At 37.1% G+C, this 24,581-nt stretch overlaps 1 protein-coding gene and 1 long non-coding RNA gene across 12 annotated transcripts in view; one reads left to right on the top strand and one right to left on the bottom strand.

Annotated features, from left to right (window-relative positions):
* The window catches only part of LOC125103735 (uncharacterized), a 47,812-nt gene extending 23,596 nt beyond the window's left edge, over positions 1-24,216 (top strand). For 2 of the 3 annotated variants that reach the window (XR_007128482.1, XR_007128483.1), the window contains exons 5-6: positions 3,810-3,974; positions 20,325-24,216. This is a non-coding gene — a long non-coding RNA (uncharacterized LOC125103735). Of the gene's footprint in view, positions 1-2,576; positions 2,662-3,809; positions 3,975-20,324 lie in introns of all 3 variants that reach the window. The other variant, XR_007128481.1, reaches the window with a different exon arrangement.
* Positions 2,738-24,581, bottom strand: part of CEP128 (centrosomal protein 128) — a 404,915-nt gene continuing 383,071 nt past the window's right edge. For 8 of the 9 annotated variants that reach the window (XM_047735544.1, XM_047735549.1, XM_047735545.1 and 5 more), the window contains 3 exons: positions 23,626-23,736; positions 11,568-11,676; positions 2,738-3,909 (listed from right to left, as the gene is read on the bottom strand). In XM_047735544.1, coding sequence (XP_047591500.1) covers positions 3,782-3,909; positions 11,568-11,676; positions 23,626-23,736 — 348 coding nt within the window. In that variant the 3' untranslated portion in view covers positions 2,738-3,781. Of the gene's footprint in view, positions 3,910-11,567; positions 11,677-23,625; positions 23,737-24,581 lie in introns of those variants that run through there. The other variant, XM_047735551.1, reaches the window with a different exon arrangement.

Here is a 24,581-nt window from a genome sequence, read left to right as displayed (position 1 = left end):
GACCTGCGTGGGGTTTGGATTTAGGGAGGATGTGGGCCTAGATGTGGATAAAGCAGGAGAGGCTAAGCTGGGGGCAGATGAGGTTAGAAGTTGAAGGTCTGCCTGGTCTCACCAGAGCAGAAAAATTGGTTTACTTTGTTACTAATCAAAAGCAAGGAGACTTCTCTGAAATCTGTTTGGGGGCTTGGACTCTAAAGTCCTGTTTCTAGATGTAAGCATTTCTCCTAGCCTTAAATTAGATGTGTCGTGTTTTGTACGGAAATGGAACTAAATGGAATCTTTCATGGTTTAAATTTCTTTTCTCAAATAGGGATAAGCTGATGTTTTTATTGCTAAACATTTGAGAACTTAAAAGTTGAAAGATGTAACTATTTTTATATCATACTTTGGTACATGAAATGCCTTTAATATACAAACTTCCCCAAATTTACTTTCCAGCTTACGGTTCATGGTTTAGTTTTGATCCAAGAAAACCAGATGCCTTTGTGAGGGCAGCTTCCTCATTTGAAGGCCATGAAAATCACAAAATTTTCTTTCTTTCTTCTTAAAATTAAATTGAGAGTAAATACTGGGATAGTTTGAGGAGAGGATGTAAGAATCTTAGAAAAGGAATAATTTGCTCAATGATCATTCCTATTCTTAGCTATTATATGATGTAGAGTTGGGTTTATAGTACAAATCCTGAGAAGAACAATTTGAGATTCCTACCTCCTTGCTAAAAAAATGTTTGCTAAGTAAATATACCATCTAATTATATGTAAGAATTTGGTCCCATTAAAAAAATATATTTGCTATTTAACTATAAGATTAAATATAGATTAAAGAAAATATAACAAGTACTGTGACTCTAAATACAATTTACATACCATTGACCAGAGGCTCAAAATGGAAAATGCATTTACCTCACTTGAAGGGATAAAAATGGAAAAAAAAAAATTGGCTTGTTTTCTTAGCTAAGTAGGTAGGCACTTTTAACCCACATAACCTTTTAATCCAAATGCCTTATGTGTATTGTTTTGTTAAGCTATAGATCTTATCTCTTTTATTAGTACAAATATGTAAACTATAAGAAAAGCTGGTGATTCTGGGAAACTGTATGCATAAGACGTTATATAACCAACTGGTTTCCAACCTTTAAATCAGACACTAGTAAAGGAAGTAATAACAACGTTAGCCAATGGGAAAAACATCCAGCCAGATTTCTCCCAGCTGTGTTTCTCCCCTCTGTGGCCTTCAGTAACTTCAGTGGAAGTTCAGTGTGTTTAGGGAGAAAGATGGCCAGAAGAATCAAAATTATTAAACCAAAAAGGTCAATCTTCAAATTAAGTCTTGGACCAGGCTCAGTGCAAGAATAAGGTTAATCCCTTCCAATGTCCCAATATTATAAGCAATATGGCTCATCAGCCACAACTCAAATGGGGCTGATATCAGGAGTTATCCTGCCAAAGAGGTGAATGAAGGAAAAATAGTTGTTGGCTTTGAAATGTACAAATCAAGCTATTAGTGTTTCCTTAGCATTCCTTTTGATTTCTAACTCGAGTTTATGGTGACTGCAAGAGATAGGAAAAATCCTCAGAAAAGACAGGTCCTTGGATTGAATTCCATATAAACAGAGGGCCAAGGAATTTTGACAAAATTGTTGCTCACAAAAAGTTGACTTTGCCTTTGAAGTTCTTGTGTGTTCCATATTTACCGTCAGACACCTTCATTCATCCAACAGTAGCACAGGGTGTTCAATAATATGATATAATGGCTTTATTTTTTTTCAGATTAAAAAAGGTCTTTCATAAGATCCTTCTCCATTCTGTTATAAAATCATCAGCTAATATGTTTTCAAGGATTTGCCAGGTAAATAATCTGTGTTACCTTCAACTTTCAGGTCTAACTGGCCTGATGTAATTTTTTTCCTTTTTTTAATGGCCACAGATGTGTGAATAGTGGTTTAAACCAGTTCCTACTAAAAAGAATGGACTGCCTGGAGTTCCTGCTTACATATTAAGGGAAAAGCTATTTAACTCAAATCCACAGGATTTTTAAATTAAATCCATAGGATTTAAATAAAATGTGTTCATATTCTCCCTTATTTTCTCCCTAGTAAGTCATTTCGATCCAAGGAGAGAAAATATTATAGTGTTGGACAAAACATCAATGAAAATATTGACATAATTTCTCTCTACCCCCAATATTACTCTGGTGTGATGTAGGTTCTGAGAAGCACTGAGAGGACTGAGAGCCGCTCCTTCCAAAAGGGCTACTCCCACCAAACCTTACTGTGCTCATCAGCCCATTAACAGCTGGAAGTCCTGTGGTTAGAGAAAACAAAACCAAACCTGTTCAATTTTGTCTAATGCAGAATTTCTCCAGTTAATCTGAACACATCACTCCTTTTTTCATGGAATCCCTAATGCCAAACAAACTGTACATCATGCACAGCTGGTTTTGTGTTTCCATTTTCCTTCCTAGCACAATGACTGGCCCCTACTAGGAGCTCAACAGATTTCCGTAATGGATAAATAATAAAATGCATGGCTGTCCTCCCAGAGGTCATGTAGATTGCATTATGTAATTTTTTTCAGATCAAAGATCTCTGTCTCCTGCAGTAACCACTGGCACTCATGTTCAGAGATGAAGAGTACCGTTTCTTCTGGACATTTAACTATAGTAAGTTTGTAAAACATATGGTCGTGGAAATAGAAGCATCTTTACAACATGTGAGAAACTTAACAAGCAAGTATACTTTAACAAACACAAAAGGTTATTAGGAAGGTATTGCTTTATTGCCCTTGTCCCTCTGAAGAACATTCCATCATGGCCCAGTGGGATTCAGTTTGTGGATGTTTTACTCTTGGTTAGCATTTAATAGAAAACTTTCTCCACTGGTAGATTAGCATGTAGAGAGCAGAAGTTCTTAAAAACACTTTGATGTTGAGAAAGGTTGAGATGCTGAAAGTATATAGCGCCAGATTATACGAGAACTCTCGCAGAGCAAATCTCATGACACAGGAGTCTGGCAACTGTGCATTTGGTCAGAGTAAACTGAAAGATGGTCCAGAATATGACTGAAGTTATCGCAGTGAGATATTTGGTCACAAAAAGATAAATAAATAAATTGTGCTATGAATTCTTTACAGTGTTCTACAATTCAGGTATCACTTGTAAATTCTTTATTGCTATTAAAAATGGATGATTGGAAATAAAATTTTAAGGTACTGCATGTAGTAACAGACTGCTGAGATGATGAATGTAACAATCCTGAGCGTTTATAAAACGGACTGTCTAATATTATATATGCATATCTCCATGACATGTCATAACACGTGAAAATTTATTAGGGAGAAAGCATTTTTTAAAAAATCAATTGTATATAAACACTCCCTGAATCTAAAGTGCTGGCAACTTTTGCCTCAAGAGGAACTTGTTTCCCTGCTCTTTAGCCAGTCATTTGTTTAAAAAAAAAAAAATTCCAATTATAAATCCAAATTTTGTTTGGAAAAATGTGACTGACCACACCTGAAGAATGAAAATGTAAAGTGAAAAGTATCTCCCTTTCTCTGCTGGTATCAAGTTGCCAGTAAGTTAGCCGTATGTCATTCATGAGCTGATATGACTTGGATTGATTTAACTTCTATCTTTCCCAAAGACCAAATATATTGTTGTTTCAGTCAGTGCTTGGCAATGCTGAAGAGCAGAAGCTGCCGATACGTCTGCTAGACAATCTGGGCCAAACTGCGACAGGGACAGATATGCTGTCATTGGTAAAATACTCATGTAAAGCAACGAATTACATTTTGCTTTCTTTGCTTTCATAGTCCTCCTTCTTAGACTGTGGACTTGTTCCATCCATTGGTAAACTTGTGGCATCTTCCTTGATTGAAGGTGAATCTGGAGTAACTGTTCTTTTGGTAAATGCTGGCAAGGTGAGAGAAAAGACAAAAATAAACCCAGATGAAGAGAACTCCCGGGCTGACAAAATTGTAAGTAATCACTGTGTCTGACTTAGTTTCCTGTAAACTTTACATGGTATAGACCTTAACAGACCTCCCATGTAGGAATAAATGTAGTACAGTTATTGTATTTTGGAAAACATCTATTCATAGGATTTAATTTTGGCGGGATTTGAAGAGTATCTCAGAACAAGAGATATGCATTTGGTCAATATACAGTGATATAAATCACACACACAATTTGGAGGGAGAAACCTTCATTGCCTTCTTTTCATGGAATCTTCCATGTGCCACAAACTGAGACTAGATCTGGAATCTAGGCTTACTATCTTTCTTTTTTTTTTTTTTTTAATATTTATTTGACAGAGAGAGAGATTACAAGTAGGCAGAGAGGCAGGCAGAGAGAGAGAGGGGGAAGTGGGCTTCCTGCTGAGCAGAGAGCCCGACGCGGGGCTCGATCCCAGGACCCTGAGATCATAACCCTGGCCGAAGGCAGAGGCTTAACCCGCTGAGCCACCCAGGCGCCCCAAGGCTTACTATCTTTCTACAACCACTTACCTCTCTTCTGAGCTCCAGATGGGGAAGTCAAACTATCTACAGGAAGTCCGCCTGTCTGATACCAATCTCTGATGCTTGCCCACCCCTCACTTTCTCCATCTTAGAAAGTGACACACTCATCATCCCAGCCTGGGTTTCTCAAACTTTTGTTCCCTCCTTCTTTTGTCCTGTCTGCTCCACTCATCCTACTTAAGAGTAAATTCTGAAGATTTTACCTCCCAAATTCACCCCAGGCCTCGGGCTCCATACCTTCTCCATTTCTATTGCCTCAGCCCAAGCCACCATTTTCATCCTATTTTCACTAGTACCCTTCTCTAAACCACAACTAGGATTATCTTTCCAAAAGGTACATCTAATTATGTCACTTTCCTCCAGTGGCCTCCCAGGAAACTCCGAATAAAACCCAAACATCTGACTGTGGTTGAAAAGGCTCCCATGGAACTTCACCCCTCCTCTTCCTCTCTCTCTCTCTGCAAGACCATATCCAATTATTTTCTGTAGCCTTTATACTTACTGTTCCCTCTATCAGGAAAACTCTTCCCACCCAATTTTAACTCAGCTGATTCTTGCCATTCAGGCTTCAGTTCGTTGTAACCTCCTCAGAAAGGAATCTCCTGATCACTAATCTAAAGTAATCTGTTCCAGGTACTTTCTACCATTTTATCTTCAAGCACCAAACACCATTTAAAATGATCTCTTACTGTTTACTGCCTCTTTCTTCTATGGGATGAGGTGACGTTTTCTGTCTTGTTCTCTTACTGTATCTTCCCTGAGGCCAGAGAGCCTCCTGCATAACCTTTTAGTAAATACTGTTTGAAGAAGTGAATATACTTATGGGATTTTTAAGAGATAGTGAATTGGGGATTTTCTAGCTGCTTTATAGACAGTATCTGCAGAGTACCTTGTGAATCGAAATAATCAGAACTCAGTTATTTAAAAATATCTGACACCTAACTGGTCAGTGAAAAGATTGTCACATACACAAAAGTCACTATCACGAGAACTGAACCTATAAAATGGAGAGACAAATGTTGTGTTTCCATGAAATAAATAAATCCTTAATGGACAAGAAACATTTTTTTTTTTACCTTTATCATTACCCCTACATTTTGATTGCCATAATCTTTGGAATTTTATTCTGCAAGTCTGAGGACAGACTACCTATGAAGCAGTTCAGTTAGCCAGTGGATCCCGAGGTACGGCATAGAAAAGAGTGTATACTGTTCTTGCTGCAGAGAAATTATTTTTCATCAGAGGGACTTAAACATTCCACTTTTAAAAAAAATTTTATTTATTTATTTGACAGACAGAGATCACAAGTAGGCAGAGAGGCAGGCAGAGAGAGAGGAGGAAGCAGGCTCCCTGCTGAGCAGAGAGCCCGATGTGGGGCTCGATCCCAGGACCCTGGGATCAGGACCTGAGCCAGAGGCAGAGGCTTTAACCCACTGAGCCACCCAGGCGCACCTTAAATACCCCACTTAAAGGCACCTCAAAATACAAACTGAGAACAATAACTTTCCTTTTCAGAGCAAGTAAACGGAGGTAAGAAAGTTCCTTTTAGTAACTTTCATTGACTTGCTTTTTAAAGAATATCAAGTTAAATTAATATGTAAGATTCACGTTCAAATCCTATAATAATCTGAAGATAACATCCCCCCCTTGAAAAAATCATAGTCCTTTATTTTGGGGTTTGTTTATTTTAACAAGCATTACTGACAATAGTTTTAGAACCACAGAAAGTTTGAAATCTCCATTTATTTTAAAAATTTAGCTTAGAGATACCAACTCCATAGACATTAGGCATTTTAATCTTAAAGGACTCAAGATTTGGAGAAGTCATCAGATTACTACAGTCCTCTCTCAAATCCAGTCTGCTCCTGGCCCCAAGAGTGAGGGCCCTGTCCTAGGAGTCATGTTCCTTTAGCCTAAAAGAAGCTATACATGGAGACTAGTGGTCAGTCACTACTTATAAAAAGTAAAAATGACAGTTTCAAAAGCTGGCATTATAAGTCTCTCTTTCTAAGCCCCCACTGTCTAGAGGCTGAAGGTAATGGAATCCAAGCCTTCTAAAAGAGTATCCTGAATCACGGCCATCACTTCTAGCCAGCCAGGATAAATTTGGTAGTAATCATGGCTCTAAATAATGGATTTCTGTGTTCCTATTTCCAATGGTAATATAAACTTACAATTTATACATTTCTTCCCTTCTTCCTGGCAGAAGGAATCTACCTTTTCTTGAATTGACCTGAACTACACAAAGCTGACATAAATTACTACTTAAAACAAACTTTCATTAATGCTGGATCATTTCAGAGACCACAAATTATGCAGTATTTTCCCATTTCCTTTGTTTTTTCCATGGTCAGTGATTCTACGCTTTCATTTGGTCACAGTTTGACAGGGCGCCTACGTCAGCAGAATGAAAGCCTTAGCATCTACAGCACAGACAGAAGGGCCTCATCCTGTACAAATCCCCACTTGAGTGAGAAGAAGCCTGTTCTGTGGGCTCATAAACTTGTGTCTGCCTCAGCACCTATGGTTATGCACTCCTCCCACCTCTGTACAGGTCTAAACTGCTCTAAACTCCAACCCCCAGCTTTCATGTTCCATTCACAAGGCAATGAGAAAATCGAACACTTGCTAGTCAGACATAAAAGCAGGGGTGTTCTTAATAGCATTTTATTTTTACAAAATGCTTTTCCAGCCAAAGTGTACATACAACCTATCAAATAGCAACAAAGGGCTACATAGAAAGGCAGCAGCCTCTTACCTCATCCCACCCAGTCCCCCAATCCTGCACCCCAGGGTCAACCACAATCAACCCTTTTAGCTTTCTTTTCTGCATTTATTTCAATTTTGTAAGAAAAAGAAGCTTATATGGCTATTTTCTGACTTATCATTTATAAATGTATTCACACCCATCCACTTCCCCTCACCCCATCCTCCTTATATAGTTACATTTGAACTAGTTTTGTCAGTAGTGAGTATTTATAATATTATGTAAATATAGCTCACACAAACCTAGTAAGTATACTATGACAACGTTTCTTTTCTTACCCATTTTTCCCGTAGAGTTATTAATTGACCCGTGTTTTTATTTTTGTTTTTTTATTTGCTCTTACTCTGTGACTATCCTTAATTATTTTAATAGCTCAATGAGATCTGCCAGATTCTAAGTGCTCACCTGAATCAAATAACCTAACATCATTATTTTCTAAAAATTTTCCTAATGGAATCTTTACTTTCTTCTATCAAGTTGAGAGAACTAAACACGAGTCTCCAGATTAAAAGTGCCCGCCCACCAAATGGCTAGAAAAGCAAATAAAGTAAGGCCTGCAGGGAGGTAAATCATCACAAAATTTGCTGGAGTTCAAGAGATGATCCTAAAAGGTCCCAGCACTGGGGGTTGGGGCATTAGGTGGTGGAGAAGTTCACTTCAAAGGAGTGGAGGTCAACACAAAAAGACATAAGGTTTTTCAATAGCAACATTAGATTTTGGAAGAGAACAGTGCAATGACTGCAGAAGCAAAGTCACTTTCAACCTAGATTTTTATAGCCAGTCAAAGTCTCGTCAAGTGTGAGTGGTGGAAGAAATCTATTTTCGGAAATACAATGACTGAAAGCATTTACCTGGTTTTCTTTGATGTGCTCCCACAAAAGAAAGAACTGAGACAACAAAGGAAGGCAGGAACAAAGGATGGCATGAGATCTGAGAAACTTGGGCACCAACCCAGGATGGGGGTGAAGGAAAATCTCAGGACATCAGCCATGCAACAGGTATGGGTTGGGTGGGCCCTTCTAACCTGCCCACTCCTGGCTTTTGTTCTCTCCTCTCAAGACTCACTAATCAGGTACTGTTCCTCTTGAAGGGATTTTCTAAATATCTTTTCTTTCCTATTATCCCATTCTTTTTCTTCTAGTTTCTTTATGGTTTTTGCAACTTTGCCTCCCACCTTTCTAGTTTTTCATATTTTAAATTTCTGAGACCTCTTATACTGTGGTCCTTTTTCATAGCGTCTTGTTCTTATTTTTAATGGGTATAATGTTTTCTACCTCTGAGGACATTAATGATATTTAAAAAGACATATTCTGTTCCCTGTGTGATCCATTTACTGTAGCTTGGTTTTTCTCTTTGTTGGCTTTGACATTTCTCTTTAATTTTGGAGATTTAAAAGGAGGTTAGAGAAAAATTACAGGATAATTTCTGTAACTAAGCTGAAATTTTTTATGCTACAAAAATGGAGCAGTATTCTGGGTGATCCTGATCCACTTTTAAAATACTACATTATGAAAAAAACATAGAAAATTCAAGGATTGGGCACCTGGGTGGCTCAGTCATTAAGCGTCTGCCTTCAGCTCAGGTCATGATCCCAGGGTCCTGGGATCCAGCCCCGCATTGGGCTCCCTGCTCAGTGGGAAGCCTGCTTCTCCCTCTCCCTCTGCTTGTGTTCCCTCTCTCTCTGTGTCTCTCTCTGTCAAATAAATAAAATCTTAAAAAGAAATTCAAGGTTTATCAGAAAAGTAAATAAGAATAACTATGATCTCTAAAAATAAGTTTAATTCAATTATTTAAAATGACTAACAATAAGGTACCAATGATTAAATTTTTAAAAGTATACTTGAAAGAATGGAGGTAGGTATGGAGGAAAATCATTAAACAGACTTGTCAAAAGAGGAACAGTAAAATATAAAGCTATGAATTAATAAAATAATTAACAATTTAACAAGAAGTTAATGAAGAGGTTTAGTTTTTAAGCTGAATTTTTCAGTCAGATTTTACAATGTAGACTATAATAGATACTTTCATATCCAAGTTATGTTCTCAATATTTTTTCATATTCTTACTTAATTTTGTTTCGTTTTGAGCCAGAATTTATATAGAAACCTATGGCTTCCTGTGAGGAACACATCTTAGAGAGATGACCACAGGTGGTCATGAGATGCTACCGAGTGTAAAGCTGGATGTCCTTTTTTTCACTGCCTGTCATAATAGTGATAATAATAATAATAAATTCTAAAAACCTTGGTGTTTTCCCTCTAATGTCTCCTAACCACTACTTCCTAGGTGCCTTTCTAGGGAACCTTATGAAAGTCATAATAGCAAAATGAAATAGCAGGAGAACAATGACATCTATGTCCATATCATGGTGCTATTTATATCTCAGGCTCCTGAATGTCTTAATGGGTAGGATACTATGATGTTTGATGGTGTTTTGTGCTTACCCTCTGCCTACATGTTCACATGCATCCAACAGACCTGAGGAAAATTTTCAATTTCTTCATATGAAACACAAAACATTTGTGTATGTGTATATCAGATTCTGAGGTAACATAATCCATTTGAGATACAATTTACATTGAAGGGCAACTGCCAGATTAGAATAGCAGGGTTGTATGCAGACATATAAAATCACTTAGTAAAATGACTACAACAGGAAAGAGAAAATGCTCAGCTTTTGGAGTAAAATAATCATGATATAATGAAAACCCAACCATTTTATCAGAAACTGATAAATATTTATTCAATGAATCCATGAATATAAATCAGCAAAAATGAGAGTTATCACTTTTGGATCTGACCTACTTCTTTGTGGCTTATTTTGATATTTTATTTTATAGCAACCTACATTTTTTAAATGACAGAATTGTCAGATTTAATATATAAACTTTATGTCCATGGTAAATTGAGGAGTTAAATGATTACTTAAATAAGAATCCATTAAATATCCCCAGGGGTACAGGTCTGCGAAAAATAAAAAAAATAAAAAATAAAAAATAAAAAAATAAAATAAATAAATAAATAAAAATTAAAAAAAAAAGTATCATCTAAAATTTTAGCATAAAAATAATAGGTATCTGGGGAAATTTCTAACAAAGATGTATGAGATATTTATGGAAAAAATTTCAAACTATTGAAAAGCATTAAAGACTTAGAACTGGAGAGAGATCTAGTTCATGAGTAGGAAGATTAGATATTTAAATCAATTATTCTCATGTTATACGCAAGTGATGAATTATTGAACTTTACATCTGACACTAATGATGTTCTATATCTTAGCCAATTGAACTTAAATAAAACTAGTAAATTAAAAAAAAAAAGAATCCATTAAATAACATTTAAGATCCAATGATTTGGATAAAAGTGGACTTAAAAAAACTCATATTCTCATTCATCTAATATTAATTGAGCATTTACTACATTCCAAGTACTATGTGGGATGCTGAGGAAACAATCATGAACAAAACAGACATTGCTCCTTTCATCACAAAGTTCACTCTTTAGTGAAGAATATAATCACTAAACAAAAAGTCACTCAAATAAAAAATAACTCCATAATTATTCTAAGAAGGATTTAAAAGGAAAATTGTAATGTGTTATGGGCACTCATAACAGACACCATAGGTTTCAAAGACTTCTTTAAGGATTTTACATACAAACTGAGACTTGAAATATAGTAAGGAAGAAAAGAGGTAAATGGTGGGGAAGGGTAGCCTAGGTCAACAAACTCACACCTTGTTCACACTGGTAACATTTTATCAACACTTGAAGTATATTCACAGAATGAAATATAGCCACTAACAGTATTGGTGATCTTATTCTTTGCACAAGATGATATATAGAAATATATATATATATATTTATTATATATTTTTATATATTTTATATATATATATATATATATATATATATCACAGTTCTGTGAAAAGATTTTCTACTTTTTGATGACTTAAATTTTATAATATCATCTAACTGCCTTTACCCACTCATCCACAATTACCAGCAACCTCCATACAAAAAATTTGCTTAATTAAGATTATTACCTTGAGTGATTCATTTTGTTTTTCTGAGAAGTGTAAGGTCTACAAAGACGGGATCCCATACACTTTTTAGTAAATTGGGTAACATAAATGAATCTGGGAGGCGTTATTTGTATGATTCATAATAACAATTTCTTCAAAATCCTAACACAACTATTACTATCAGGTACTTCACATTTTAATCCATCTATGAGTTGCAGTTCCTTAAATCCAATTTAAAAACTGGTACAGGACTTCATTACTTACGATTCAAGAGTGACAATCGTGGACTAGACAGGAAGCGACTGCGATCATGCCAAGAGAATGAGTTCTCTAACCCATGAGCAAGGGAACTTTCCGGAAAGATTCTGTCATCCTAAAACAAAGAACATAGCACTTCAGTGATTACAAAATGTAAGGATCAGGGCTCATTTAAATGTGCTGAAAATGAAATTGAACCTCAAATATATGAGTTATGTTATACAACAATTTAATTATTAAAAAATGCATGCATGCTAAAATAAAAATATATATATATTATATATAATATATAATATAAAAGGGAGAGAGAGAAGGAAATCACCCATGGCCACAACAGCATGACATATTTCTTTCTAGTCTTTTTTTCCCTGTGGATTGGTTTTGTAATGTTGTTATAAAACCGTGTTCTTCATTTATTTATACTAATACTCTGAACACTTTTGAAGTCACTATATTATCTAAACCTTTAGCTTATGTGTTACGCATATACTATCTAGTGGATAGACTATGCTTTCCTCAGTTACTACTTTATTGGGCATTTAGGTGGTTTCCAATATTTTTCTCCTATAAATAACACTGTGAAAATATCTTTAAATATATAACCTTTTCTATATTTAGGACTATTCCTTATGACAAATTCTTAGGTGGAAATTCTGGGTCAAAAAAACCCAATTTGATATTTTTAAATACACTTAGCTACACTGCATTCCATAACGATTATACCAATCCTCTTACTCATTCAACAAATATTTAATACATAAACAAAAATGAACACAGAAAAAGGCCCTATCCTTATGGACTATATGAATGTGTTCTTATACCCAAATCTTAGTTGAAAATGGGAATTTTAACTACAAATAACTTATTACATTAAAAACAAATGCTTTAATATATTTTTCTATAATAGTGAAATTGCAGTTTTTTTCTCTTAGATATGTTCTAGTTATTTACACTACCCTTTATTTTTTTCTTTGTTTCAATTCATGTGACAATAATTTATTGGGCACTAAGTATGTGCTGGTCGAAGAGCAAACAAAACATTGTGGTATACAGTTATGAAACTTTCAGGCCTACAGAAGAGAAAGATACCAAATAAACTATGCAAAATACAATGAAAAATTACAATGAGTGCTATAAGAAGAACAGGAAATAATTAAATTTAGACAAGAGGTCCAGAAAAGGCCCCTTAGGGACATGATATTTAAAGCAATATTTGAATGCTGAGTATGAATCAGCCAGGCAGAAGCTTATGGGTGGAGGATGAGAAGGTGGGAGCAAGGGGGAGCAGGAGATGGTGGCCGGGCAACAATGTTCCAGAAATGTGTGAGTGGCTGAGGTGAGAAAGTCTGGTGTGTCTGAAGAACTGAAGGAAGGCCCCTTGGCTGTGGCACACTAAACTGGGGAAAGTGGTTACAGTGAGATCCAGGGGTGAGATATGGATTTAGGGATTTTTTTTTTTTTCTTAGGTACCATCGGAAGGCAATCAAAGGTTTAAAGAAGATTTCTATTTAAATTTTAAGGAGATTTAGGGGCCCCTGGGTGGCTCAGTCAGTTAAGCGTCTGCCTTTGGCTGAGGTCATCATCCCAGGGTCCTGGGATCAAGTCCCGCATCGGGCTCCCTGCTCAGTGGGGAGCCTGCTTCTCCCTCTCCCACTCCCCCTGCTTGTGTTCTCCTGCCCTCTCTGTCAAATGAATGAATAAGTCTTTGGAAAAAACACATAAACTTTAAGGAGATTTAAGTTTGTATTTCTCAAACATACTCTGGTCTTTATGTGGAGACAAGACTGAAATAGCACAAGTGCTGAAGTGGGAAAACCAATTTGAAAACTGTAATTTTAGAGGATGGCTGTGGGGTCAAGGGAGAGGAGGGATCAAGAATGCTACCAGAGTCTTGATGAGACACCTGCAGTTAGGTGGCCCCCATGGATCCCCATGGATTCCTCCAAACGTCACCCCACAGAACAGGGCCTCATGCCACAGGACCACTGGCTGAATTAACTGTCATTCTCTCTATCAAGTACATTTTAATTGTTTGTCACATAAGTCTGTATGCAAATGCAAAAGAAAGGCCAGAAAGACCCAGTTTATGTATAATGGCAAAAGGCCCATTTATTCTGAGCTAAAAGCGTGGACATAATCTTCAGATCACTCAAGATCATTAGCCTTCATGTACCAAAAGAGCATTTAGATGAAGATCGTTTAAGATGAAGGCCCTGAGATTTTTAACCATATGATTTACAGTTTTTACTAATTATGGGGATTTCATAAGAAACTAGAGGTCATTCACTGTAGGATCTCTGGAAAGAAAAGCATATACACTGTGTCCCCAGTGCACTCCAATAGCTACTTTAAATAAGCTGACATGGGGCAGCTGGAGGCAGGGGCAACAGAGCTAGCATATCACAGTTAAGGCCTGGATGGAGTTGGAAGTTGCACAAATGCAAAAGAGAGTTATGTCTTCACACAGTGCTAAAGATCTCCATTTAAGTGTTTCTACGAAGCATGAAAGAGAAAAGCATAGTAATGGCTCCCCACTAACAGATGCTTCAATCATTATGGGCCAATAAGAAAAAGAAAAAATAAGGGAAGCAAACACACACAGTTTTTGCCCATTGACAGCTGGATTGAAAAGACAGTGAGAGAACAGGAGGGAAGCTGGAGGTCCGAGCATCTTGCTGAATTAAAGACAGTGCAAAGACAGACTCAAAATGGGCCTACCAGAGGAAGGATAAAGTACCGGAAGACATTCAAATCCTATTCATCCTTCCCAAAAGGCATGGTTTTAAATTTCCAAAACAAAATCAACTGGCATCAAGGCACGAGTTATATGTTTTCTGTTTACAGAAAAAGATTAATTTATATTTTCAATGACAAAACCACCTTATTGGCATATGACAATTAAAATATGGCCCTGACATATTTCACTCAGCAAATCTGGAAAATACAGAAGAAACTGAGAAGAAATTAATGTGATAAATTAAAAAGTAGCCTATTAGCCTAATTTAAGGGTATGTTTTCTGATTCTTCTTTACAAATATCTTTTTGTATTGAGTTTACCATTTGTTGACATTTTTATTTCTTACTTTTTCATGCAGGGTTATACATGGGAATTTATTCTACCATCATCATCATCATCAGTATATTTATACCATAGTGTATTTGACTAATCTGCCATTGTTGGAAATGCATTTCAGTTTTTTTTCCCTATTATAATTTGATAAATATCTTGGTATGCAAAGCTTGGTCAACATTTTAAATTTATTAACATAGATTTCTAGAAGTAGAATTAGGAGGTAACACATTTTAAGGGTGCTTTTTAATATCCATTTCATCTAAATTGTCAAATTTGTTGCCAGTATGCTGATACAACATTTCCTAAATATCCTTTTAGTGTCTATGAGAGTTCTAGAAATATTCGTCTTTCATTCTTAATATTGGCAATTTGTATGTTCTCCCCTTTCTCCTAATCAATGTGGGTAGGCTTTTAAAAATTTTATTGATATTTTCTTTTCTTTTCTTTTCTTTTTTGCAAGCCTCTTATTGATCTTTTCAAAAAACCCAGTTTTGTTTCCATCTCCCTTCCCCATTTTCTTTCCTGCTTTCTATTTCATTGATTTCTGCTCTTATCTTTATTATTATCTTCCTTTTACTTAATTTAGGTCTGTTATTCATTTTTCGGTTTCAAGCTATGATTATCTATTATCAACTTTTCTTCTTTCATAATATACACATTTAATGTTACAATTTTCTCTCCAAGCACTATCTTAACTGAGTCCCACAAATTCTGATTAATTGTACTTTTATTTTTATGCACTTAAAATATTTTCTAATTTTCCTTTTGAACCCCCAATGGGTTATTTAGAAAAATGTTGTTTATTTTCCATCTAGGAATCTTCCAGATATCTGTTATTGATTTCTAGCTTCATTCCATTGTGGTTAGATGACATACTTCACATAGTTTCAATCATCTTAAATTTATTGAGATTTGTTTTATTGCCCAGAATATAGTCTATTTTGGAGAATGTTAGATGTGCACTTGAAAATTACATGTAGTCAGCTGTTGTTAGGTGGAGTATCCTATAAATGTCAGTTAGGTCTTATTGGCTGATAGTGTTGCTCAAGCTTTCTGTATCTTTACTGATTTTCTGCCTACTGTTTCATCAATTACTGAGAGAGGGATGTTGAAATCTTTGACTATAATTACAGATTTGTCTATTTTTTCCTTATGATTCTATCAAGTTTTGCTTCATGTATTTTGACACTCTGTTAATAGGTACATACCATTTAGGAATGTTATCCTTTTCCTTTAAAACAGTTGAATTTTTCAAACCACTCATGCCCGTTTTTCATGTATAGAAATGAGGAAGCTTAACTCTAATACAGGTTTAAGTTGAAACATTTTATAGGTCTTCAAAAGACTGTCAGACTCCTTCCTATTACCCTGAAATATAACTAATGAAATGAATAAAAAAATATCCCCAAAGAAAAATACCTCACAATCCCTTTGAACAATCAACATACAAGAATTAGGAAAAACCAACCAACCAACCAACCCTCCATTTTCCCCAATTTTATATTGATATTTAATTTGTGGAATTTCCAAAGAACTAAATTTTACAAGGTAACCTTAAGATGAATGTTTCTTTCGAATTCTTATCCATCTTTCAATCAAATACTTAAATATTTAAATGGAATACTGGTTAAAAAAGGAAGATTCGGTGCAATTTTAGGAATCCTACCTTTTGCCTTTTACCAATTCTTAAATTCTTAGCACAAGGACTTATTTTTATTGCTGTCTTAAGTCTCAACAAGCTAGTTAGCCAGAATTCCCTGCAAAAATTCCACTGGGTGAAGGGACTTGCATTTTCTAATATTTTCCCTGGGTTTCTTCCACTTCTCTTTCATAACCCACATTGTAATTGGTTTCTTAAAAGCTGTTCCAACCTGACTAAATCTCTTTGCTAAACTGATCTCTAATGATTAATATTTAATGACGCCCACCAAGTATTTTTCTCTCAGGAATATTACAAGTTCAAAGTTTAGAAGACAGAGGATACATGTAATTTTTTTTTTTAATTTTAATTTATCCAACCTTTACCCTGGAGAGAAGGAAAAAAGCACTGTGTTTCTGAATCTGTGGCAGCAATGTTTTCCTGAATTTGTCTCTTGCCTCACAATGTACCATACTTCCATCTCTTCCCCACGCTTAATTCCCAATTCTCCATCAGTGCTCAAAAAAGCTTAACCTCTTCTTCAGTAAATTTTATTCCTCTGTGGAAGTTCAACCAGGCAGATAGTTTACTTAAAGGCTGTCTTCTCCATCTCAATCTGCGTGGCTGCAATTTTAGCTTTAACCTCAATGAGGGTGAGGCTTTCCCTGTCTCGATCCTTCCATCTACCCATCCCATTAGTCCAGAATTTAGCACAGTGCCATGTGCATTAAGGAACTCAAACATAGTCATATATGCTCACTTCTTGGCCAAAGTGAAGAAATTCAAGTTTGCTATGGCTGAAGCTGGGAAATAGGAGACTGCCACTCTCACATTCCAGTTTCCTCATGTCCAAAAATGAAGACCCTGGAACAGATTATGTTTAAGTCCTCTGGGCACTAACACTTGATGATTCTAATCCATCTGAACAGAACCACTGAAGAACCAGTACTCTAACTATGCAAATGATCTTCATCACAGAAAATGCAAATTTATACAACAATACCATAAACCCAAAGCCACACTTGTCCACAGACGAAGAGACTCACAAAAATACTGTGCCAGATCAGGCCATTTGATTAATTTACCTTTAATCAATTGATATTTTATTATGTATCATTTAAATATTCCTGGTGACTCACTAATAAAAAAGATTGCACTTATTTTCTTTAACATACTTTAAATTTGGACCCATATGACTTTCATCCATTTTCAGAAATCAAATCTATTCACTGTGGATAAAAATTTGCCATAAATACAGATACTCAAGAGAATATGCCACTGACATATAAAACAATGGAAGGAATAAAAAATGTTTTAATCACGGTGCTTCATTGGAATCAGTGCTTCTTCTCTTAATGTGACTGTTGTAAAGGAAACAATGATTGTTTGGATAAATATAACATTTTTAATTAAGACTAATAAGGCATTTAATCAGTATTCCTTACGTTTTTAAGCATCTAGAATTTTGGATTTAAGGCGCTTAAAAGTGAACTTCTCCACAATCTTCCTAATGTTCTTGTTGAGTAAATTATTGGGAAAGGTGAAAATATGGTGCTTATCAAGGAAACTAAGTATAGTAGAGGAGGGCTCTAGTAGGTTAAGAAATTAATATGCTCATCTAAGTACCCATGTTGATTCCTAAATAAGCACCTTTGACTCATTGCTATTTTCAAATTTTACAACAAAGAAAAACTCCAATTCATTTGGCAATCTTTTGTTTAGCTTTTAAAGAGCTAGATGAGGGGCGCCTGGGTGGCTCAGTTGGTTAAGCAACTGCCTTCGGCTCAGGTCATGATCCCGGACTCCTGGGATCGAGTCCCACATCGGACTCCCTGCTCTGCGGGGAGTCTGCTTCTCCCGCTGATCTCTCTCTCCTCTCATGCTCTCTCTCTCTCTCAAATAAATAAATAAAATCATTAAAAAATTTAAAAAAAAAAAGAGCTAGATGAAATCAACTAGTTAAATATTATGGCTGGCAAGTTAGTATTGATCACTTCAAAAGAATGAAAATCTCTTTAGACTTAAGCATGATTTGTTTGCCTACAGAGTTTCAGACTTGTCATCTAAGCATTCATGAAAAAACAGCATTTAAATTTTTGTTAGAATTCCAGAAAAGCTGAAGCAAGGAGAAAAAAAAAAAAACAACAACAACCTCATCACCAATTTAGCATGTATAGGATGCTCATTGTGTACTCTGGAGTTAAAGATGAGGCAGACAGGGACGCCTGGGTGGCTCAGTTGGTTAAGCAGCTGCCTTCGGCTCAGGTCATGATCCCAGCGTCCTGGGATCGAGTCCCACATCGGGCTCCTTGTTTGGCGGGGAGCCTGCTTCTCCCTCTGCCTCTGCCTGCCATTCTGTCTGCCTGTGCTCGCTCGCTCTCCTCTCTCTCTGACAAATAAATAAAATCTTTAAAAAAAAAAAAAAAGATGAGGCAGACAGCGTCCTCAAAAGTCATATAATCCAGTAGGACAGCATTTCCTAAATTTCAGTAATCACCTATCGTTTTACTAATTTTTTTTAGTGTTAACCTAAAGATTAGCCTTGAACCCTGAATCGCTATATAGGAGAGGCTTAAAGTTTGGGAGACTGGTTAAAGCTCCTCAAATTCTCCCACGGTTGCTGCTATTGTTTCTAAGGAACATCTGTAAAATTACCTCAATCATAATGGTGATACATTTTAATAGTTATTCAATAAACGTCACCTCTAATCTTGAATTGCACCAGGAGTTATGCATAGCATGCAGCAACTACTATTGGAGACGATTTAAGCTATGTCCAGAAAAAGCTGACCTGAGAGGAAGTGCTAACAGCCATTAACTGCTATGAGCAAAGTATAAACAAATCATGGAGAGATTCAAGGAGGAAGAAACAGCTTCCAGGAGTAAAGCATGTACTTATATCATACACATGCTTACATTGAACAAATAGGACAAAGGGCTTTGGCAGACTCTGCCTGCATAAACTGTGCCGAAAACCATTGTCAACACTTCCTCACCTACCTCATCTTATCCTGCAAAACATCTGCTTCTTTAAAAGACGTTATGTACTAAGTCTTCAGCTAGAAATTGAAAATCATGATTTTCCTCCCAGGAGAAGGAAGGAAAGGGGGCAGCGAATCATGCCTTCTGTGATTTTACTATAAAATCTTATGCTACTTAAAACTATATATTTTGTATGGATAGAGAGCAAAAAAGGGCAGGCAGTAAATGGATTTTTTTGGACAAAACCATGCTCCTCTGTGAATTCAGATTAGGAATGCTATGTTGACTTTCGAACATTCTGTTCTATTTGAAACAGCTGGGACAGCAAGGAAGACTGTATGTTCTACAGAAACCCAATTTGATGAAAGAGAGGCCATGAAATGCTTCTGTTGTCTACACACAGAGAGGAATGTCGTGTCAGATTCAGGTCTGAATTGCATTCTAAACATAAACTTTTAGATCAGGCTTTGTCCAGTTAACTTGGACAGCTTAGTACAATATTATATTATGCTCTCAGAAACTGTGGACATTGAAAATCTTGAAAGGTTGGTAGAAATCTGATTTTTTTTTTTTTTTTTTTTAGTTTTAATTTGAATTCCAGTTAGTTAGCATACAGTATAGCATTAGTTTTGGGGGTAAACTAGAGTGGTTCAACACCCCCATACGTCACCCCATGGGTATCCTGACAAGTGCCCTCCTTAAACCCCAGTCACCATAGAAGGAAACAGCAGGAGGTTGCTATAGCCTAGACAGAAAGAGCCCCTGGCTTGTCCCCTTCCTTTTCACTGCTCTCTCCACCAGCAGCGTGGTTAGGCGGCATGTCTCACTGCCTTCTTACAACATAAATTGAGAGAAGCCAGTGGCCAATACGGTTCTGCTATTCCAACAGTTCGTCGTCTGTCAAGAGTAACGCAGTCAGGGTTCTGTACGTGTAATGCTAATAGCGATCCTCTTCCAAACAAACGTGCATCAAACACTTTGTCTTTTGTGCTACAGACTGTGTGAAGGCTTTGCATTCCTAAGGGTTGGTGATGATTTTTCATCTTCTGCCATTCTCTCCCGCGTCCAGCAGAGTGCCTATATGTTGCAGAAACTCAAGTTCTCGTTGAATGTTGTAACTTAAACAAAAACAAGCACCCATGTGCAGCAATTAGAACGGAAGCTCCAGAGAGGCAGCGGGCTTCGTCTGTTTTGTTGACGGATGTGAGGGGCACGCACCTACCTAGTAAGTTCCTGGCACATAACGGACACTGAGTGAATATTTGTTGGATGCATGGATAAATACGATGACTTTCCAAAGAGCCTGGGAAGTACTTATTTGATTGGTAAATCAAGCAGAGGACACACTGTCGGAATGTGCACAGAATCAAGACGAGGTTGGTAATTTCTCCTTTCTTCCAGCCAGAGGCTGGCAAACACTTTCTTTCGAGGGCCAGATCAAACAGAGCGTAGGCTTTTGGAGCCATTCACTCTCTGCCCTACCTACTCGACTCTTGCTGCTGAGTGTGAAGGCAGCCACGGATGACACGTGAATAAATGCGTGGCTGAACCTCAATAAAATGTTACTGACAAAAGCAGTCAGCAGGCAGCACTCACCTCACGGGAGGTAGTGTGTTGACTCCTGCTCTACTATAACTGGCGAGAACGAAGCTATTCAAGAAGACAAAACAGGTAGCTATTCCCTCCACGAGGACCACGCCTTGGGCATCTTTCTGTGTCCTGCGACCTCACCTGGGTTAGGTCGTACAGGGCTTTGCAGGGTGGTGGCAGCTCAGTATGTTTGTCGAATTTTAAACTGAATCTTACAATAACTGATTTCCTGGAACCACAGTTGTCAGGAGAACCAACAAATTCAAGTCACTGCAATGTGCCTTTTCTTTGAAGTCTCCTAGCAAAACATGTGGGCAGTTAATAGCTATGGAAATAATATCAAATAAAACTAGGGCAGCACCTTCTCTCTTGATAGAGGACCAATGCCTCTTACTTGAAGCCTAGCCTTCAGGATGTCAACAATTAACCGGAGGTAACTCTTCTGATTATCTGTGAGGCTAAGAAACGATGAACAAATGTCTCACTGCCCATCTGAGCTCCTGCTTCTTTTGAAACATTTCCAGTGAATTGTTTTCATAAAGGGTATAGAAGCAAATCATTGTTGGTATCACAACTGGCCAAAATGTGCTCCCACATTTTCTTCCCCAAAATATGATGTACTCAGGGGTGCTGAGTTAGATTATGCATTATTTCAGGCCAGACATCTGTTACAAATGGTGAGAGTCTACATATTCATTACTGGAATGGATCAATGTTTTCAAAAGTTTAAGTAATATTAATGTAGAACAAATGACATCATAAAATGTGCTTTGCGGCCTTTTCTGATACTCGCACTACCTATTTGCAAAATTTTCAACTTATTTCTTATTTTACTAAGTGTTGGCCTCCCTTACAAACCAGGCCTGATTTCTTCTTCAGCTGCAAATGTAATTTTAAAGAGAATTCCAACAAGGTTACTTGCTGAACACGTTAAACATTCATAGCTTTGCCATATGCTGTTATGGAAATTACACTGATTTAAAGCAATCTGGGTGTCACTAGGTAGTACTGATTCACCTGATACCAAATCTAACCATGGTGAGAAATAATGTTTTAAAGGTGTCATTTGCATCTAGACCTCTGTTGAACTAAGAGGCATGTACTGGGTTTATTTTTGGAGACAATGGATTTTCATATTAAAAATATGGTTCTACATCTGGTGATTTCTAGAAAAATTAAGGTTATAGGAGGCCCAAATTTACACTATGATAGCATAGCAGTCAAGGATATAGATTCCTGAAGCCAGGCAGATCTCAGTCTTAATCCTGGCTCACCCATTTAATAGTTCTATAACCTTCAATGGTAAGAGAGGGCAAATAATAGACCTGCCAGGTTTGCTGCAAGGATTAAATGAGCTAATGCATGTAAAGCATGTGACAGCTCTGAACAGAGCACCTTCATGTGGTTGGCTCAACAATGAGTCAGTAGCATTATGGGCTATGGCCGCCTAACCTTTATACTTCTGTTGGAAGGTTAACAGCATCCCATATTAAGTGGTGGAGAAATGCTTGAGTATATGAGGCCTGATGGGGATGTTGAAAGATGATTTAGTGAAATTAAGATCTGCTATATAAGACAATAAGGTCACTGTTATAGTCAATAATCCCCAACTATAAAAAACCAAAGGGAAAAAGGCACAGTCGCAGGACACCCTTTGCACAGTTACAGCATCAATAATGTGGCATAACTGTTGTTTTTATTTGGGATGGGGAAAGCGGAGAGCTCATTTTAAGCATGCTAGGGAAAGACTTATGGAAATGAACACTGTCTTTAGATCCACTGAGCATTCTATCCAATTACATTCAGAGGACAGAAGAAGCTTCTTAGAAATAATTACCTTTGGCTGTAATAAGTGAATATATATGGTGTAATGAATATTCATACATATTGAAGTCTGTGAGAATATAAAAAAGATAGAAGAACCTTTAATTTTTGTTTGTTTGTTTGTTTCCCTAAATTGACTTGGGCATGTACATTTGAAAATAGATGGATTCTCTCTAGGTCAGTGTTCTGAATGGGGGGACGGTTTTGCTCTCTAGGGGGTGTTTGGCAAGTGTCTAGAGACATGTTTTGATGCCACAACTTGCGATAGAGGACGCCACTGGCATCTGGTGAGTAGAACCTCGGGCTACTGCTAAATGTTCTATAATGTGTAAGGTAGCCTTCACAACAAAGAATTATCTGGTCCAAATGTTAATCCCAAGGCTGAGAAATGCTACTCTAAGCTAGTAACTGTTCAGGGCCTAACAGGTTTAAAATCACCCACACCCCAGGTGGATCTTGGGGAGACTCTAGAGGATGGTAGGCTTTTTTGTCAATTGGTCAACTTTCCAGTCTCCTGTGTTGATTCCACACTACTGAACCATAAGCTGAAGTCATTGTATGGAGTTCATATCCTCAGGAAAAGAATGATTATAAACACCAAGATTAGAGTTCACGAAGTACTATGTGTTACTTGACCTTCTGGAGACATCACAGAGGAGGGCTACCACCTATGCAGAGCCTCTGACCGACCAAGAGACCAAGGGTCTCCTGGCATATGATTTCTTAAACAACATCAATACCAAGAGACAAAAAACATGTTAAGCAACAATGGCATAACATTAAAGATCATTCCCAAGTAAAAAGTTATAAGTACAATCTCTGGAAATTTTATTTTCTAGTCCCCTGAAACTGGAGTATCTTTTCTTTTACGTGAACCCTGCAGGGGCAGCTTAGAAGGCTGTAGCCACAAACATGGATAATGCTCAAAGACTGAAAATGTATATAAAGGACATTACTTTGAAGCCTCTGACTCTGTACTTGGTGTCATCAGAGCGCTGCAGAGACTCTCTGTGAACGCCGTAGTTCGAATATCTCCCATCAATTCTTTCAGAAAAACTGCGGGAATCCTGAAAAAAACAACAATGTCAAAACCAGCAGATGAAAGGAAAGTCGGTATTTGAAATAAGAAAAAGAAAGTATTGATAGGTGTTTAGAAAGATCTGGGGGAAACAGAGGTCACACCAAGGAGAAAGAAGGAAAGGGTTGCTTTGGATGCTACCTTAAAAATCAAAACAGGGTCCCACTTTGGTTATGTGTATTCTTTTCACAACTAGTGCTTTGTCAGTCTGAAATGACTGACACTTTTAGTTGAAGGAAACAAGGTTCCAGTAAAAGTGAATTGTCTAAAGATGGTCATTAATGACACCATGTCACTTTTGAATGCTGCATTCTCTCTTTTGGAGTAGTACCTGACATCAGAATATTCTGTGTTAAAAAAAAAAATGTTGGGGTGCCTGGGTGGCTCAGTCGGTAAAGCAACTAACTCTTGGTTTCAGCTCGGGTCATGATCTTATGGTCATGGGATGGAGCCCCGTGTGGGACAGGCTCTGTGCTCAGTGTGGAGTCTGCTCTAGATTCTCTCTCCCTCCCTCTCCCTCTGCCCATCCCCCTCCCCCAACACATGCATGCTCTCTCTCCCTCAAATAAATAAAATCTTTAAAAAAATGTTACCTTTAAAACTAGAGTCCTCTTTCATCATTAATTCTTAAACATTCTAACCTGTTAACCAATATATCACATAGATTTTTAAATTGAAGGATACTTCATCTGCTCTCAAAAGCATAGAGATTCAGGTAGTAAAGAAATTAAGAAAGAAAAATGTCAGAGTCATTCATTCATTCATTCATTCATTCTTCTCTTCCCTTTCTCTCCTCCCCTTCTTCCCTTCCTCCATTGTTTGGAGAGAGGATGG

The sequence above is a fragment of the Lutra lutra genome, chromosome 7 (assembly GCF_902655055.1).
Source record: "Lutra lutra chromosome 7, mLutLut1.2, whole genome shotgun sequence".
Classification (NCBI taxonomy): Eukaryota; Metazoa; Chordata; class Mammalia; order Carnivora; family Mustelidae; genus Lutra; species Lutra lutra.
The sequence above is the reverse complement of the archived record's forward strand: the minus strand, read 5'-3'. Positions and strand labels throughout refer to the sequence as shown.